The sequence below is a fragment of the Pseudonaja textilis genome, chromosome 4 (assembly GCF_049901715.1).
Source record: "Pseudonaja textilis isolate UNSWEBS1 chromosome 4, rPseTex1.2, whole genome shotgun sequence".
NCBI lineage: Eukaryota > Metazoa > Chordata > Lepidosauria > Squamata > Elapidae > Pseudonaja > Pseudonaja textilis.
The window spans coordinates 13,396,173-13,411,485 of NC_141993.1; the positions used below are offsets into that span (position 1 = coordinate 13,396,173).

The following is a 15,313-nucleotide window of genomic DNA, read 5'->3' on the forward strand; positions in this document are numbered from 1 at the left end:
CAGAACCCACCCGATCTTGGCACCAGATCTCTGTGGAGCACATGCATGGCTTCGTCTTCCTCATGACCAGATTATGACACAGCTCACCGAGGGCTCCGCCATATTTTGTGTCCTGGGGAGGACGACTGAGGGGTTTCTTCCTCCCCTCATGCCATCATAATCAGGCGAAGCCCCCCATCATTGGTGCTTCCTTCCGCGGTTGATTGAGATGGGATTATAAGGACCTTTCCTTCCTTCTCTTTTGTTTTACAGCAGAAGTCTCCAAACCTGGCAACTTTAACACTTGTGGACTTCAACTTCCAGAATTCTCCAGCCAGCATAGCTTCTGGGAGTTGAAGTCCACAAGTCTTAAAGCTGCCAGGTTTGGGGCCCTGTGTTTTATTCATTCTTTTCATTGTGATAGCAATAATGAAAATGGGGCATACAAGGGTGGCTCCTCAACAGACTTTTCCAGAATGTTAACTGTCCCTGGAAAAATCTGCCTGCAGGAGAGGATGGCAGAACTCCTCCTCTACTGTAAAAAGGGCAGATGAGGGCTTCTCCTTGTCTCATAACCAACCCACAAACCCACCATGTAACAGAATTGCCAAAAAGGCATTAAGAGTTGAAAATCTAATCTTATGAGGCTCCCCCACCGGAAATATTGAATTGCTAACTTAGAGCATACAAAACATTTGCTAGACCCATACTCGAATACAGCTCATCAGTCTGGAATCCGCACTGTATGTCAGACATTAATACAATTGAGCAAGTCCAGAAGTATTTCACGAGAAGAGTACTCCACTCCTCTGCTCGCAACAGAATACCCTACATCACCAGGCTTGAAATTTTGGGCTTGGGCAACCTTGAACTACGCCGCCTGTGGTTAGACTTAAGCCTAGCGCACAAAATTATCTACTACAATGTCCTACCAGTCAATGACTACTTCAGCTTCAACCACAACAATACAAAAGAATACAACAGGTACAAACTCAATGTAAACCACTCCAAACTTGATTGCAGAAAGTATGACTTCAACAACAGAGTGGTCAATGCCTGAAACTCACTACCCGACTCTGTTGTTACATCTTTTAACCCCCACTTCTTTAACCTCAGACTATCCACTATTGACCTCACCCCATTCCTTTAGAAGTCTGTAAGGGGCGTGCATAAGCGCACCATCATGTTTACTGTCCCTGTCCTATTGTCTCCAATTATTCGTACCTGTTTCCTGTATTCTTACTCATGTTTATACTTATACCTATTGTCTTGTAAGCGACTGACAAATAAATAAAAATAAATGTCAAGGAAACATGAGTTCCGTAGAGACTTGCTACCGTTCTGTGCACACCCTTTTCTTGAACTATTACCATTTTGGCAGACGATACAGAATATTAAAAGCCAGCACAAATAGGCTGAAAAACAGCTTCTATCCCAGGGCAGTAACTCTTTTGAATTCTGCTGTATAGTGCAGTGTTGGTGCGGTGTCGGGGGTTTTCGGTTCAATGTGTGGAGGGTGAAGGATATGTGTTTGTGTTTATTTTCCTGGTCATGCTGTGCCCTGAAGATGGTGTTTGATTTCGTTGTACGAGGTGCAAGGACGTAAATTAAAACAAGGAGGTATTTTTATCTCTGACAGTGGAAGCTGTGCCACTGTTTCCCCAGATTTCAAAATGGACCGGCTGAGGAAAGCTTTCGTGGGAGAATATATAGGAGAGAGAGAGAGAGAGAGTGTTTCAACACCGAGTGTGCCTTTTCCGATCCCTTTGCAAGAATGAATGGGACGGGAGCGTTTCCCGTGCCGTTCGTCTCCCCGAGTGGGCCGCTAGAGGGCGACCAGAGGTTTCCTTCGAAGAAACACATCTGGCTGCTGGAATAACATGCTGAAGGGTTTCAAACTCGGCAAAGAAGATGGATTTTCTTTGCCTGCTGTACATTTTTAATGCACACGTGACGCGCAGCTCTTTGCTGACAGAGGACGGTCGTCCAACTGGAGGAGAAATGGGCGAAAAGTGGGGAGAGGAAAGCGGCTTTTGCCCATATAAGGGGATTTCCCCGCCCCTCCCCCCCCCCGCGGCTTCCTTCTGGGTTAGATAACGACCAGGCGACAATCGGTCATGAGGCAATAAGAGCGCCGCTGCGGCGCTTGCAATGGGCAACCGCAGGTGGGGGGCGGCGGCGGGCGGCAGCTCTGCCAACAGGCACAAACGGTGCGAGCCGTACAGTTAGATCAGGGAAAGAAAAAATGGGGAAACAACAAGCCAGCCCCGTAATGATGACATGTTGGCTTAATCTCTCCCGGCTCCGTACAAATCAGTATTTGATTTCTCCCCCCCCCCGTCCCCCAGGAATATTGCATAACTCTCGCCCTTTCTGAAATATGGCTGGTATGCAAGGAGCCATTTTATTGCTTAGAGATGTTTTCCATGCTGACTCGGCATTTATAGGAAGGCTCCTATCCTCCATGTGTGTGTGTGTTTCCCTGCACGGGCATTTTTCCTTCCTCTGCGAAGGATGCTGCTGATGGGGCCCCCTCCCTCAGGGACCCTCAATTTGAGCCACACACACATATGCACACACACACACACACACACACACACACTCCTGCAAGGGAGGGTGCCTTGTCCAGTGCTGAGATTCAAAAAATTTTTTACAATCGGTTCTGTGGGCAAGGGCTTGTGGCAGGGGAAGGCTATACTGCAAAATCCCCCTCCCCACCAACCTGCTTTCCAGCTCCGTTCTCCTGTGCAGGGCAACCAAAAGGAACCCAGCCCATCAGCTGGGACTCAATGGGAGGCAGAGAAGAGATGGGGTTGGCGGGGCCAGTCAGAGGTGGGATTTGCCGGTTCTCCAAACCACTCAAAATTTCCGCTACCGGTTCTCCAGAACTGGTCAGAACCAGGTGAAGACCACCTCTGATCTTGGTCTCTGAACTGTCCACTTAACTTTGATCCTCAGAGATATTGATGTGAATGAGGAGATTCATGATCTCCATTTCACCACAAATGGTAGCTAAATGGAAATATGTAGGATGGTCTGCCTTTTCACAAGAGAGTTTGGGCACGTAGCAGAGAGCAGGCTTTGACCAGGCTGCTTTCCTGGCCGTTACATGCATGAGTGTGCAAGAGGGTTGTGATGGGTGGATGCTTTAAAAAAAAAAAATAGAAATAGGCACATTCACATTTCACAGTAAATTCTGACCCAAACCTTGTTCCAAGCAAACAAACACCAAACAGAGGTAACAGCAAAACCTTTTAATGATTTTTTACGAATTCCGTTCCTCCACGGTTAAAAGGCTGTTTCAAATTAATTGTCTCTGATAAGAACGAGCCTTGCCAAGGTTGTGCAAGGCTGCCAAGAATACTAGATAAAGTTACTAAGAAATATTTCAAACACAAAGAGTCTCCGAACACCAACCAAGATATTGTGAACGTCCACAAGGCTTGAGTGCAAAAACTTCCTTGCTTCCTGCAAAGAACTCCGGTTTCTCAGCTGGCTTTTATCTCTTAAGGGAGGGGCCATCACCTTGCAGCCTTACTCCCGAGTCACCTGTGCTGCTGCAGCTCTGTGAGCAGCTCTGCGCGCCCCGGGCACAGGCTCCTCAGGGGCTTCTTCATCACTGCTGCCAGCCTCCACAATCTCCACAGCACTCCACTCCCTGATGGTCCTGGCCCCATCCCTGCATCACACGCAGGCGAGGGCCCTCATCTGAGTCCTCGCTCTCCGAGGCCTCCGCCATCCACACCTGCTGCCGGCAAACCACAACAATTCTCCTACAGACCCCCCCAAAATGAATGACTTTACAGGGAGCCCAGGAACCCTATTCTGATGACTCAGCATTGGTCTGTAATGATAGAATGAGTGGATGTGCTGGTATTAGTAAAGACAGACTCTGAAACAAGGGAGCTTGTATGGCCCCATCAGGACGCATCTATTATCTAGGAACACATTGGTTCATTTATGTGCAATTATGTGCAGCATTAAGGGCTGTGGTGGAAATGGTGGGACCGCAGCAAAGACATCTGTCCTTCTTGCTATAGTTGCTTCAGTCTGACTGGTAAAAGAGGAGAAAAACGGGAGAGAATAATAGGAGATAGGTACAGATACAGATAATCAGAGTTGGAACGGACCTTGTAGGTCATCTAGTCCAACCCCCTGCCAAAGCAGGAGACCCTACACCATTTCTGGCAAATGGCAGTCCAATCTCTTCTTGAAAGTCTCAAGTGATGGCGCTCCCACAACTTCCGAGGGCAACTTCTGTTCCATTGGTTGATTGTTCTCACTGTCAGAAAGTTTCTCCTTATTTCCAGGTTAAATCTCTCCTTGTTCAGTTTCCATCCATTATTCCTTGTCTGGCCTACAGGCGCTTTAGAAAATAGCTTGACCCCTTCCTCCTCTCTGTGGCAGCCCCTCAAATATTGGAAGACCGCTATCCTGTCTCCCCTGGTCCTTCTCTTTACTAGACTAGCCAAGCCCAGTTCCTGCAACCGTTCGTTGTATGTTTTAGCCTCCAGTCCCCTAATCATCCTGGTTGCTCTTCTCTGTACTCTTTCTAGAGTCTCAACATCTTTTTTATAACGTGGTGACCAAAACTGGATGCAGGACTCTAGGTGTGGCCTTACGAAGGCTTTATAGAGTGATATTAGTACTTCCCTTGATCTTGACTGTATCCCTCTGTTAATGCAATTTAGGATTGCATTAGCTTTTTTGGCGGCGGCTGCACACTGCTTGCTCATATTTAGCTGGTTGTCCACTAAGACTCCAAGATCCCTCTCCCAGTTTCTGCTATTGAGCCTGGTTTCACCCAGTCTATATGTTTACTTTTGGTTTTTCTTGCCTAAGTGGAGGACTTTACTTTTCTCTATACTGAATTTCATTTTATTAGATACGGCCCAGTGTTCTAGTCTGTCAAGATCCATCTGGATCTTGAGCCTATCTTCTTGGGTGTTAGCTATTCCTGCCAGCTTAGTATCATCTGCACATTTGGTAAATTCCCCTTCTATTCCCTCATCTAAGTCGTTAATGAAGATATTGAAGACTACTGGGCCTAAGACAGAACCTTGTGGCACCCCACTGCTTACTTCCCTCCATGTAGACTTAGACCCATAAAGGACTACTTGTTGAGTATGGTTTGTCAGCCAACTGCAAGTCCATCTAGTGGTGGTGCTATCTATCCCACTTTTTTCTAGCTTACTAAAAGGTAGGTTGTGGTCTACTTTATTGAATGCCTTGCTGAAATCTAAATATATTATGTCCACAGTATTTTGCTGGTCTACTAATTTAGTCACTGTTTTGAAGAATGAAATAAGATTGGTTTGGCATCATCTGTTTTTAACAAACCCGTGCTGACTGCTAGTTATTACTTTACTTGTTTCTAGATGTTGACAGATCTGTTTTTTTATTATCTTTTCCAGTATCTTCCCGGGTATTGATGTTAGGCTGATTGGTCTGTAGTTTCCTGGGTCTGTTTTTTTTTTTTTCCCTTTTATGAAGATGGGAACCACATCAGCTCTTTTCCAGTCCTCTGGTAGTTCCCTGGTGCTCCAGGATTTTTGAAAGATACGGCGCAGTGGTTCTGAGATGACCTCTGCCAGCTCCTTTAAAACTCTGGGATGTAATCCGTGAGGCCCCAGTGATTTGTTTTCATCAAGATCGGACAGGTGTTCTCTTACTATTTTTTTTGCTTATTTTAACTTTTATTTCTGGTCTTAGGTCATAGGTCATTGGTCTTTACAAGGTGAAGAGAGGGGATGCCTATATTCATTGATCCTAAGGAAGTTGAAGAATAGTAAAATTATTTACTATGTTGACATGGATACATGCATGAGAGCCGGAGTAATGAAGGGGAAGGTTTTGGACTAGCTGTGGGACAAGCAGGTTGCAACCCTCTCCTAGGACTGAAGTCAGCTGGGTGACTTTCAGTAGTTCCTCCCTGCTCAGCCTAGAAGTTAAAAAAAAAAATATCTAACTCATATCAGATCACCATGATAGGAACAGCAATAGCCCTTAGACTTATATACCACTTCACAGTGATTTACAGACCTCTCTAAGCGGTTTACAGAGTCAACCTATTGCCCCGCAACACTCTGGGTCCTCATTTTACCCACCTCGGAAGGATGGAAGGCTGAGTCAACCTGGAGCCGGTCAGGATCAAACTCCTCGAATGAGCAGTGGGTTAGCCTGCTATAAGTGCATTTTAACCACTGCGCAACTACAGCTCTATCATAAGATTCTGATCCTTCAGGGAAGAGGCCGTCTTTCTGTAGCGGATTGACCTGCCATGATTATGATGAGGGTGACTGCAAAATAAAAAATGGAAAGCTGAAACACAGGATTACCGACTTTCAGGTTGTGGGATCCCTTGTAATCCTGCTCCTCTCCCATTCACTCTCCCAAACCCAACGTTAAGTGGGGTCCCTCAGAGGTCCCTGCAGGTGGCAACCTTTATCCTTCTCTGATCAGATGCTATCACTTCTTAAAAAGCTTTTCTTCAGTTTGCTTTTCTTTGGGACACCCTGGAGATAATCTGGCTGACCTGATGTCCGTGATTAAAAAACAAACAAAAAAACCATTGGTGTATTAACACTCATTCATTCATTCATTCATTCATTCTTGGAAAAAAGAGTTTAAGAAAATACAAAGTATTCTTCATCCTGAACTCTTCCACTGCAAATATCTTTAGAAAGAAGTGGGCCACTGTCAAATGTTTTTGTGTAAGAGTTTCACTATGAACACTATAAATACATGGAACTATAAATATTTTCTTATCAATGATTTATTTTTCTAGCCAAGGGAAGTGTTAGTCACTTAGGAGCAATAAGTAAACATACGCAGCCGTTTAGGGAATGGAAATGTTGCTTTAATGTCAGCCTGTCTTTTGCTAGTCAGTGAAATTCCACGGTCCTTGATGATTCATAGAGACACTTTTAATTATTCATCTGATACGGTACAATTTAAAATCGTATTATGTCATACCCAGAGTATGAAGTTTCTAAAGAAGATATTTCCCTCCAAATTCCTCAAATAAAAAAAAATGCACGTTACTGCCGTGGTACTTGTCTGCTCTTTAGAAAAGTGGCCTTTTTTTGCTGCTTAATTTGGGGTTTGTTTGCTGAAATGAGACGTAAAGTGGGGCAGGTGTGTGTTTTCCCTCCAGACCAGACGGGCTCCATTGCTCCATTTAAGTTTTTAATTCTTCCCCCCAAATTCCTGCTGGGAAGCATCTCTGCTTCATTCTGCTCAACAGGAATTTGTCCCCTTTTTGCAGGTCCAGCCGGAAGTTTTAGCGCAATGAATCTGGACTGCCCTTGGAGCCGAGGCCCTCTCTCTGGAGAGAAACAGTACCAAGACTCTCCTGTCCTCTTCTCTCCTCCCTTCTTTCCTTTTTGGAGGATCTCTGTGTGCTCAGGCCAGGAGGTCAGCACAGCAGACCCATCATAATGCAATCCTGGGCTCCATTTGCAAAGGAGGGACTGTGAGCTGCAGCCGGGGTACACATCCCTCCCTCTGCTGCCCAGTCCTTGGTCGGGCAGCGCAACGGGGAGCGCCAGGTGCGGCTCCAAGGAAAAAAGACAGGCAGGCAACCAGAGAGACTTCCCGAGAGGGTTGTGCAGTGCTCAGCCACAGGCTGCAGCATCCAGCAGGCCAAAGATAAATCAGGCAGATGTTTGCCGTCTGGGACGGTAACTATTCCTTCTATCGCCATCCTTGCTCGCTCCCTCGCTTGTGCTCTGCCTCTCTTGCGCGCCAGCCCCGTCTGATCCCTTGGACTTCCGGGCAGCGATAGTTCTGAAGCAGGCGGTCAGTGTGGCTGTTTGGAGGAAACAGGCGGGGAAGAAGCCGGGGTGGCTGTCTTTCCACACTCCCAGGAAACTCTTGTTTCAGAGCATCAGGATCAAATTAGCACAGCTTTGCTTCAGAGAACTAATTAAAATGTACAATGTCCTAAAACCTCTTGTGTGACAAATGTAAGATTAGAAACAATTAAAAGCCACTCAAGAGGTTTGTGGTGTTTAGATTCCTGACATCGTTATAATCATCCCTAGAAGTAATGAAAACAATGGTTGCTCTCAAAGAAAGAGAGGCTCACGTTATCAATCACCAATTAATGATTGTTTCTCCTGCTGAAGGTTGTTGGGATTTCAAGGCTGAATTTATAGGGCTTATTTTCCAGAGCCAACAAAACAACTTCCTTCTTTTCCCCATTTTTTCCCCCTCATAATATAAAACATGAACTCGAAATGGTTTCATTTTCTGTAAATCTGGAGTTTCTGGCCACTGACAATAAAGGCCCTACATGAAACACTAATTTGGTAAAGGATGGTTTCCTTTGAACGGTGGAGAATAAAGGAATCCCTCAATGACTGCCACCTTTTCCCTGCTTCACTGCCAGCAGACAGGACCCCCCCCCCCCCGATGCCCCGTCCCCCAAGGGCATGGCCGGAAGGGGAAGGTACACATCACCACCGAATGGCAAGTTTGTCAACAGAAGGACACGGGGGGGACGGGACATGACAGCAGTGTTCCCGTACTTGACGGGTTGCCACGGAGACCGGAGGGTGGGGAGTCAACCTCTTCTCCAAAGCCCCAGAAGGCCAGACTAGAAACAATGGATGGAAACTAACCAAGGAGAGGAGCAACCTGGAATTAAGGAAAACTTCCTAACAGGGAGGAGAATTAACCAGTAGAAGAGCTTGCCTTCAGAAGCTGGAGGTTTTAAAGACGAGACTGGACAGCCACTTGTCTGAAGGGGTATAAGGTCTCCTGATTCGTGTGCAGGGGGCTGGACTAGAAGACCTCCAAGGTCCCTTCCCAACTCTTGTTATTCTGTTCAGTGCACGCCCACAAGGGATGGCCACGTAATGCCGGCACTATCTGCTGCTTCCTCCTAGCTCTGCAAAAGGCACTTGGTGTTTTCCTTTAGCTCTTTCAAATGTAAACAGCGCTAGATGAGCCAGGAGCAAATGTAATATAGGTCACTTCTCGCTAGCAACTCCATCCAAGCACCATTGTGCCAAAATAACAGCAATGCAGACGGGCTTCGTATGATGGCTGTGATGCTGTGAAGGCACTCCAAGTCACGGGCGGGCGGGGAGGGGAGGGGAGGGGGACGGGGGTGGGGAATGGCCACAGGAACATGTGACCTAGAAACAGCCCAACTTTGGAGAGTTCTTGAGGGAAGATCTGTCGCTTCCCGCAGCTCGTGGAGCACATTAACTTTATTACTCCCGTGTAAGGAATTGGGCTGAACTGCTGCCTGTTTGCTTTCAGCTCCCAACCTCAAAGGACGACCACGGAAGAAAAAGTCCTGCAACCCACAGAGAAGAGATTCGTTCAGTGGCAATAAAGATTCTCAGAATAACTGTGAAGGCAAAAGTGTGGCCAAGGTAAGGAGCGTCGGCCTCTTCCCCAAATTTCCTTTCCAGATGAGTTTTGCTCCCCTTTTTCAGAAGGAGGGAAAGGGAGCTGGGGCTGCTCCCCAAAGGGCACCCCTGCAGAGTCAACCCTATAATGCAGGTTCCCGGGAGCAGGTCACTGTGGCAGCCTCCTTTTGGAGGGGCTGCTGCAGCCAGTGGCTTTGCCTGAACTCAGAGCTAAGCCAGTCCGACTGGAGAGTAGGTGGGGCAAGGTCTCCAGAACTCCATCATGGAGAAGCAAACCAGAGGAAGATGGTGGGAAGAGTCCTTCCCACCATTGCAAGGAGTTGCCAAGTTTTTCGTGGGCAAAAGCTCCAGTAGCTTAGCTACAATTTTTTTAAAGTGGTTGGAATGTGCTTCTAAGTTCATTTGCTGTATGCTTCTCCAGTCTGAGAGGAAGAAAAAAAAAACCCCGCTTTTTTATGGCAACTTGGAAACAAGTGCAGGAAACTTTTACACGGACCTGTCCAGAATTTAAGCTTACCTTGAAGGGTGGTTGGAATTGCTGGTGGGGAGCGGGGGTACTTGTGAACAAAGGGTGAGACTGGTTCAGTCCTTGGGCCAGTTGCAAGAACGGTCATGGAAACTAAAAACGAGGCTGTGAGATCATCTCAAAAGAATATGTGGCCGGAGTACGTCACCCGCCCAGTTCATGAAACCCGTGGAAGGTCTCCCCAGTTCCCGCTGCAGGCCGCAGCTTCCTCAGCCCACGAGTTTGGGGGTTTTCCACACAAACTGCCTCTGTGACAGATCCACTCCACACAGGAGACTGTTGTTTGTGCACAACCATCCATAACCAGAGGTTTGGGCCTTGGCCATTTTCAGAAGTTCCTAGCTGGAGCTTCAAGGAACGGCAACACCCCTAAAGATTCTTCCTAAGTTCTTCAATATGCTGGATTATCTCAATCTTTAGGAATCTTTAAATGCAATAGTGTATTATAAGGTGGAGCAAAGGCCTTCCGAAGATGAGAGTCTTGTGCTTTTCCATCTCCCAGCCATTGAGAAATGGGAAATGGTGAGTTCTCCGCAATAGGAGGCAGGACGCTTGGACAAACTGCTTCTTGCAGTCCCCCCCCCCCGCTCCAAAAATCCCCACCCCCCTCCTTTTGAGAGTCAAATGATGGGCCAAGCTCTGTACTTACAGGTGGTGGCCTTTGAGAGACGAATTCCGTATCCTGCACGAGTCAAAAAGAGGGCTGTTAAAATATTTACAGACCCCTCACATCCTGGACATAAACTGTTTCAACTCCTACCCGCAAAATGACGCTATAGAGCACTGCAAACCAGAACAACTAGACACCAGGGCAGTTTTCCCCCGAACGCCATCACTCTGCTAAACAAATAATTCCCTCAACACTGTCCAACTATTTACTAAGTCTGCAATACTATTACCATTAATCTTCTTATCACTCCTTTCACCCATCTCCTCCAACTGTAACCTTGCTGCGTGTATCCTAACAATTTATATTGACTGTTTCCTAGAATGATTTGATTTCTTGTTGTGCCCTATGACTATCATTAAGTGTTGTACCTGATGATTCTTGACTCTTGACAAATGCATCTTTTCTTTTTATGTACATTGAGACCTTATGCACCAAAGACAAATTTCTTGTGTGTCCAGTCACACTTGGCCAATAAAAGAATTCTAATTCTAACAACAATATTCACTCTAACCTTAAACTACATGAGACTTACTAATTTTGAATTTACAGTTTAGTTGGATGATCTGTTACGTGCATAAGAGCTATTAGTCTGTCAATAAGATAGACAGGCATCCTGACAGTTCAGAGATACGGCTGGTGAATGTGATGGTTGAGGTCTGAACTCCGTGAAAAGTGTGGGACCCCCCTCCTCCTCCTCCTCCAGTTGGTCTTCCTTCGTGGCCCACTTTGCGTGGATCGTGGCCTGCCTTCCCCAATTCACTAACCGTGCGTTTGGCTGTAAACAGTGCATCACCCTAGACCAGTGATGGCGAACCTTTTTGTTGTGGCGTGCTTGTGCTGGCACCCACAATGCAATACACTCCCGCGCCCCCTGCACATGTGCGTGCAACACCCCCACCCCATCTTCTTACCCGCACTGCGCATGCGCGCACCTCTCAGCTGATTTTTGGCCATTCAGCGCCATTTTCGCCCTCCCGGAGGCTCAAGGGAAGCTTCTGCAGCCTCAGGAGGCTGAAATCAGGCCTGTTTCGGCACTTCCAGTATTTCTAGAACGCCCATTTTTCGGCCTCCTGGAACACTGTCTTATTGCACCATGTGAACTCATTGCACAAAGCGCCGGCCCCACAAGTCTATCCTACTATGTTGACATGAAATTATTTTCCGTTCAGGAGTCTGACAGCCCACGGGTAGAAACTGTTCTTCAGCCTGTTCGTGCGTCTGGCTCTGCTTCTCAATCTCCTACCCAATGATAGGAGAGTGAAGAAGGGCTGACCAGGTTGTGAGTCGTCCCTGAGGGTTTTCCTCACTCTTTCTTCTAAGGCAGGGAGCCCTCGCGATTGAGTTCTAGGCCTGCATGCTCCCCCATTCTGATTTAATGTCTACACGAAGCCATGGGGAGGTCACCCATCAACATAGATCAGGCATCGTCAGTATTGGGAGGATGCTGAGCTTTAGACCTCAACCCAGTGCTGTCACAATTGTAGTTGGGAGGGCCAGTTATGATCCTTCCTGGACCAGAAGTTTTTACTCACAGGAACTCATCCCTTGCTCATCTGCCACTTGGATGATGGCAATGTCTTCTTCATTGTATCAGCTCTTGCCCCCATTTGGAAGCCACGCGAGGTCCAGAATGTGATGGCTGTGTTTCCTGTGTAACCCTTCTGCTTTGATTGCTACTTAGCTTGTGGATGTAATTCATGGTGGTTGCCTTCAAAATTCTGCTTAGCCACCTACTCCCAGTTATATCTGCCCGTTCAGTAAAGATAAGGAGTGGCTCTCCCTGCATTGCTTCTCTCAGGGCCCAAGAACTCTGCATGGCCGACGCTACCAGAGGCCCCTTCTCTGCAACTGGCCACAACCCTCCTAGGGTTGAGGAAACCATGGAAACGTGGCTGTTTCAGTAGGCCTCAATAATGGCTACATGATGATGAGGTGGTCATCTCTTGCCACCGCTATAGATTATGTTGGTCATTATTGTTTAATCTGAGTTATAGACACCAGCTACATAATCCGTTTACGGTCGGCAGCAATTAAAGCAAAATGTAAGTCCAATAAATAAACAACGTAACGGCTAGGCTTCTATATTGCTAACCTGCTCCCACTCTTCTAAGAATTTGTTTTGCTCGCGCAACCAAACAAAAAGGCTCTTGATGTCTGAGACCCATGCTCAGTTGCAGGTGGGGCTGCAATACAAAACACCCAAGCAGTACGATGACAATAATATGATTGAAAATTCTAAAAGGAGGAAAGGAAGGCTAAATTTATTTCCTCAGGAAAATGACTCCCCAGAATTTTATCAAGGAGTTTGAAACTCTTCTTCTTTTTCATCTGTCCCCCCCAAAAAAATCTAATTAAGATGTTAATTAATAGCATATATCAATCTAATTCTGAAAGGATGGATATCAGTTTGTTGTTCCCGTATGCAATTTGGCAATGCCTCCTTCCTTTGTTCCCCACTCCTCCCCACATCAGTGCCTTGCTAAATTCAAACAGGCCCCTCCATGCATTCTTCTGCTTTGTCCTGGCCTTTGATTAAGAGAACTAATCTACTCATTTTGGCTCTTAATTTTCTCTCTCAGCACAGGGATGATATGATTTCACATTCAAGAGATGCAGTTGATGTGCACAAATAATTTCACACTCAGTGAAATTTAGAAGCGGAGTTTCCCCGGAAGTAATATAAGCCCCAAGAGACTCCCCAACTTTTAAAGACCCTCTGCTTGTACAGGCACATCAATTTTTTTTTCCTTCAGCACAAATGCTGGAAATGTCCTCTTAAAAGACCCATAAACAAATCCATTTTCCAATGCAGCTTTTAAACTATATTTTGAGCCCACAATAAAATAGATGATCTCTCACCAAATTTTAACAGAACTAATTCATGCTTCACCGCAAGACATTTATATCAGATATTTTATTTATGGAAACACCACTTTGGTCATGAACATTTGAAGAAAATGTTCCTGCTAAGTTATGCAGTCTTCAAAGGTCTCTTTTATATAGGAGTGTGTGTGTTATTTTTCTTATACTGAATCCAGTTCATGTACTTCCTCCCTGTCTTTTAATATCAATCATAGGGCCTTTTAATATCAATAATCACCTACAATGGTCATTTATTTAAGGCTGCACTACATAATAAAGGCTTGGAAGTTTCTCATATAAAAGAATTCATGGTATCCTGACATTTACTCTTTTTTCTTTCTTTCTTTCTTTCTTTCTTTCTTTCTTTCTTTCTTTCTTTCTTTCTTTCTTTCTTTCTTCCTTCCTTCCTTCCTTCCTTCCTTCCTTCCCTCCCTCCCTCCCTCTTTCTTTCTTTCTTTCTTTCTTTCTTTCTTCCTTCCTTCCTTCCTTCCTTCCTTCCTTCCCTCCCTCCCTCCCTCCCTCTTTCTTTCCTTCTTTCTTTCTTTCTTTCTTTCTTTCTTTCTTTCTTTCTTTCTTTCTTTCTTTCTTTCTTTCTTCTTCCTTCCTTCCTCCCTCCCTCCCTCCCTCCCTCTCTCTCTCTCTCTCTCTCTCTTTCTTTCTTTCTTTCTTTCTTTCTTCTTCCTTCCTTCCTTCCTCCCTCCCTCCCTCCCTCCCTCCCTCTTTCTTTCTTTCTTTCTTTCTTTCTTTCTTTCTTTCTTTCTTTCTTTCTTTCTTTCTTTCTTTCTTTCTTTCTTTCTTTCTCTGTTTTCTCATAATTCCACAAATACTTTGCAAATATAAATAAACTCAGGGTATTGTATCTCAGTCACATGGCGGGGCGGGGGGGACCTTTACTTTCCAGCATTATTGTCCTTAGAAAGTAGAGGAGACTCTCAAGGCTGGTAATGGCCATTTGATCCATTGAGACTCCATGTGGTGGATCTGTTCTCAGCTTGGTCACCATGAAGGGTCTGGCCCAATACCAAATGCACCCATTTATTAGTAGCAAAAAGGAGACGTTTAGATCCCATGTCCTCAGGGTGCAGGAGAAGATGTCATTCTTGATTATCCCCCTGAATTTTTTGTTTCTCAAAGCTGGTGGGCTTATTGCCAATACCACCTTAATGTTTATGCTCCAGGAATATGAGTGGTCACCCTGGATGTCCATTATTTAAGGGTCTGTTGCTCTCCCCCCCCCCCCACCATTCAAAGAAATGCCCCAGGAGAGTGACGGGCCTGAAAGCTACCCATGAAAAAAACCTGAGGCTGCTTAGCGGCGCCTTTGCGTGTTCCCATGGAGCTCTTGCCAGGGTTGAACCTAGGTTGAACCCTTAATAAAACTCCCAGAGAGGGACATTCTTCTACTCCACCTTTGGGGGAAAGAGGCCGGTCATTGTGGCCCCTTTAAAGCAGGCCCTTTAAACCTCCAGGGTCTCATGTTCCAGGGGACAGGCAACACAACAGAAAAGGTCCTATCAGGGGGTCTTAGGATTAAAGGCTCAACAGTGCCTATGCGTTCCCTGTAGCCACTTCTGGCTGGGCAGGTCCAGGACATTTTCTAGGACACTCTATAAGCGCTAAAGGCCTCAGAAGGCCAGGACCAACAGAAAGTATCTCCTGCAGGATCTCCTCTCCAGGTGTCCTGCCTTCTCTTGCCCATTGAAATTCCTCACTGGGTAAAAAAAGCTTCCTTTCTGCCTGCCCAAAGGACGGAATTGGGAAATTGCTCCCTCACTTGAAAGGGGACTGGGACCATGATGGCGAATCTATGGCACACAGAGCCATTTGTGCCGGCACACGGGTTGCAGGCAAACTTACCTCACTGTGCATGCGTGCATGTCACAACTGATTTTG

General features: G+C 46.1%; 1 protein-coding gene across 2 annotated transcripts in view; it reads left to right on the top strand.

The window, feature by feature from the left end:
- The window catches only part of ARID5B (AT-rich interaction domain 5B), a 133,835-nt gene that overhangs the window by 88,069 nt on the left and 30,453 nt on the right, over positions 1 to 15,313 (top strand). For both annotated transcript variants that reach the window (XM_087932272.1, XM_087932273.1), the window contains one exon: positions 9,250 to 9,365. In XM_087932272.1, coding sequence (XP_087788398.1) covers positions 9,250 to 9,365 — 116 coding nt within the window. The remainder of the gene's footprint in view (positions 1 to 9,249; positions 9,366 to 15,313) is intronic.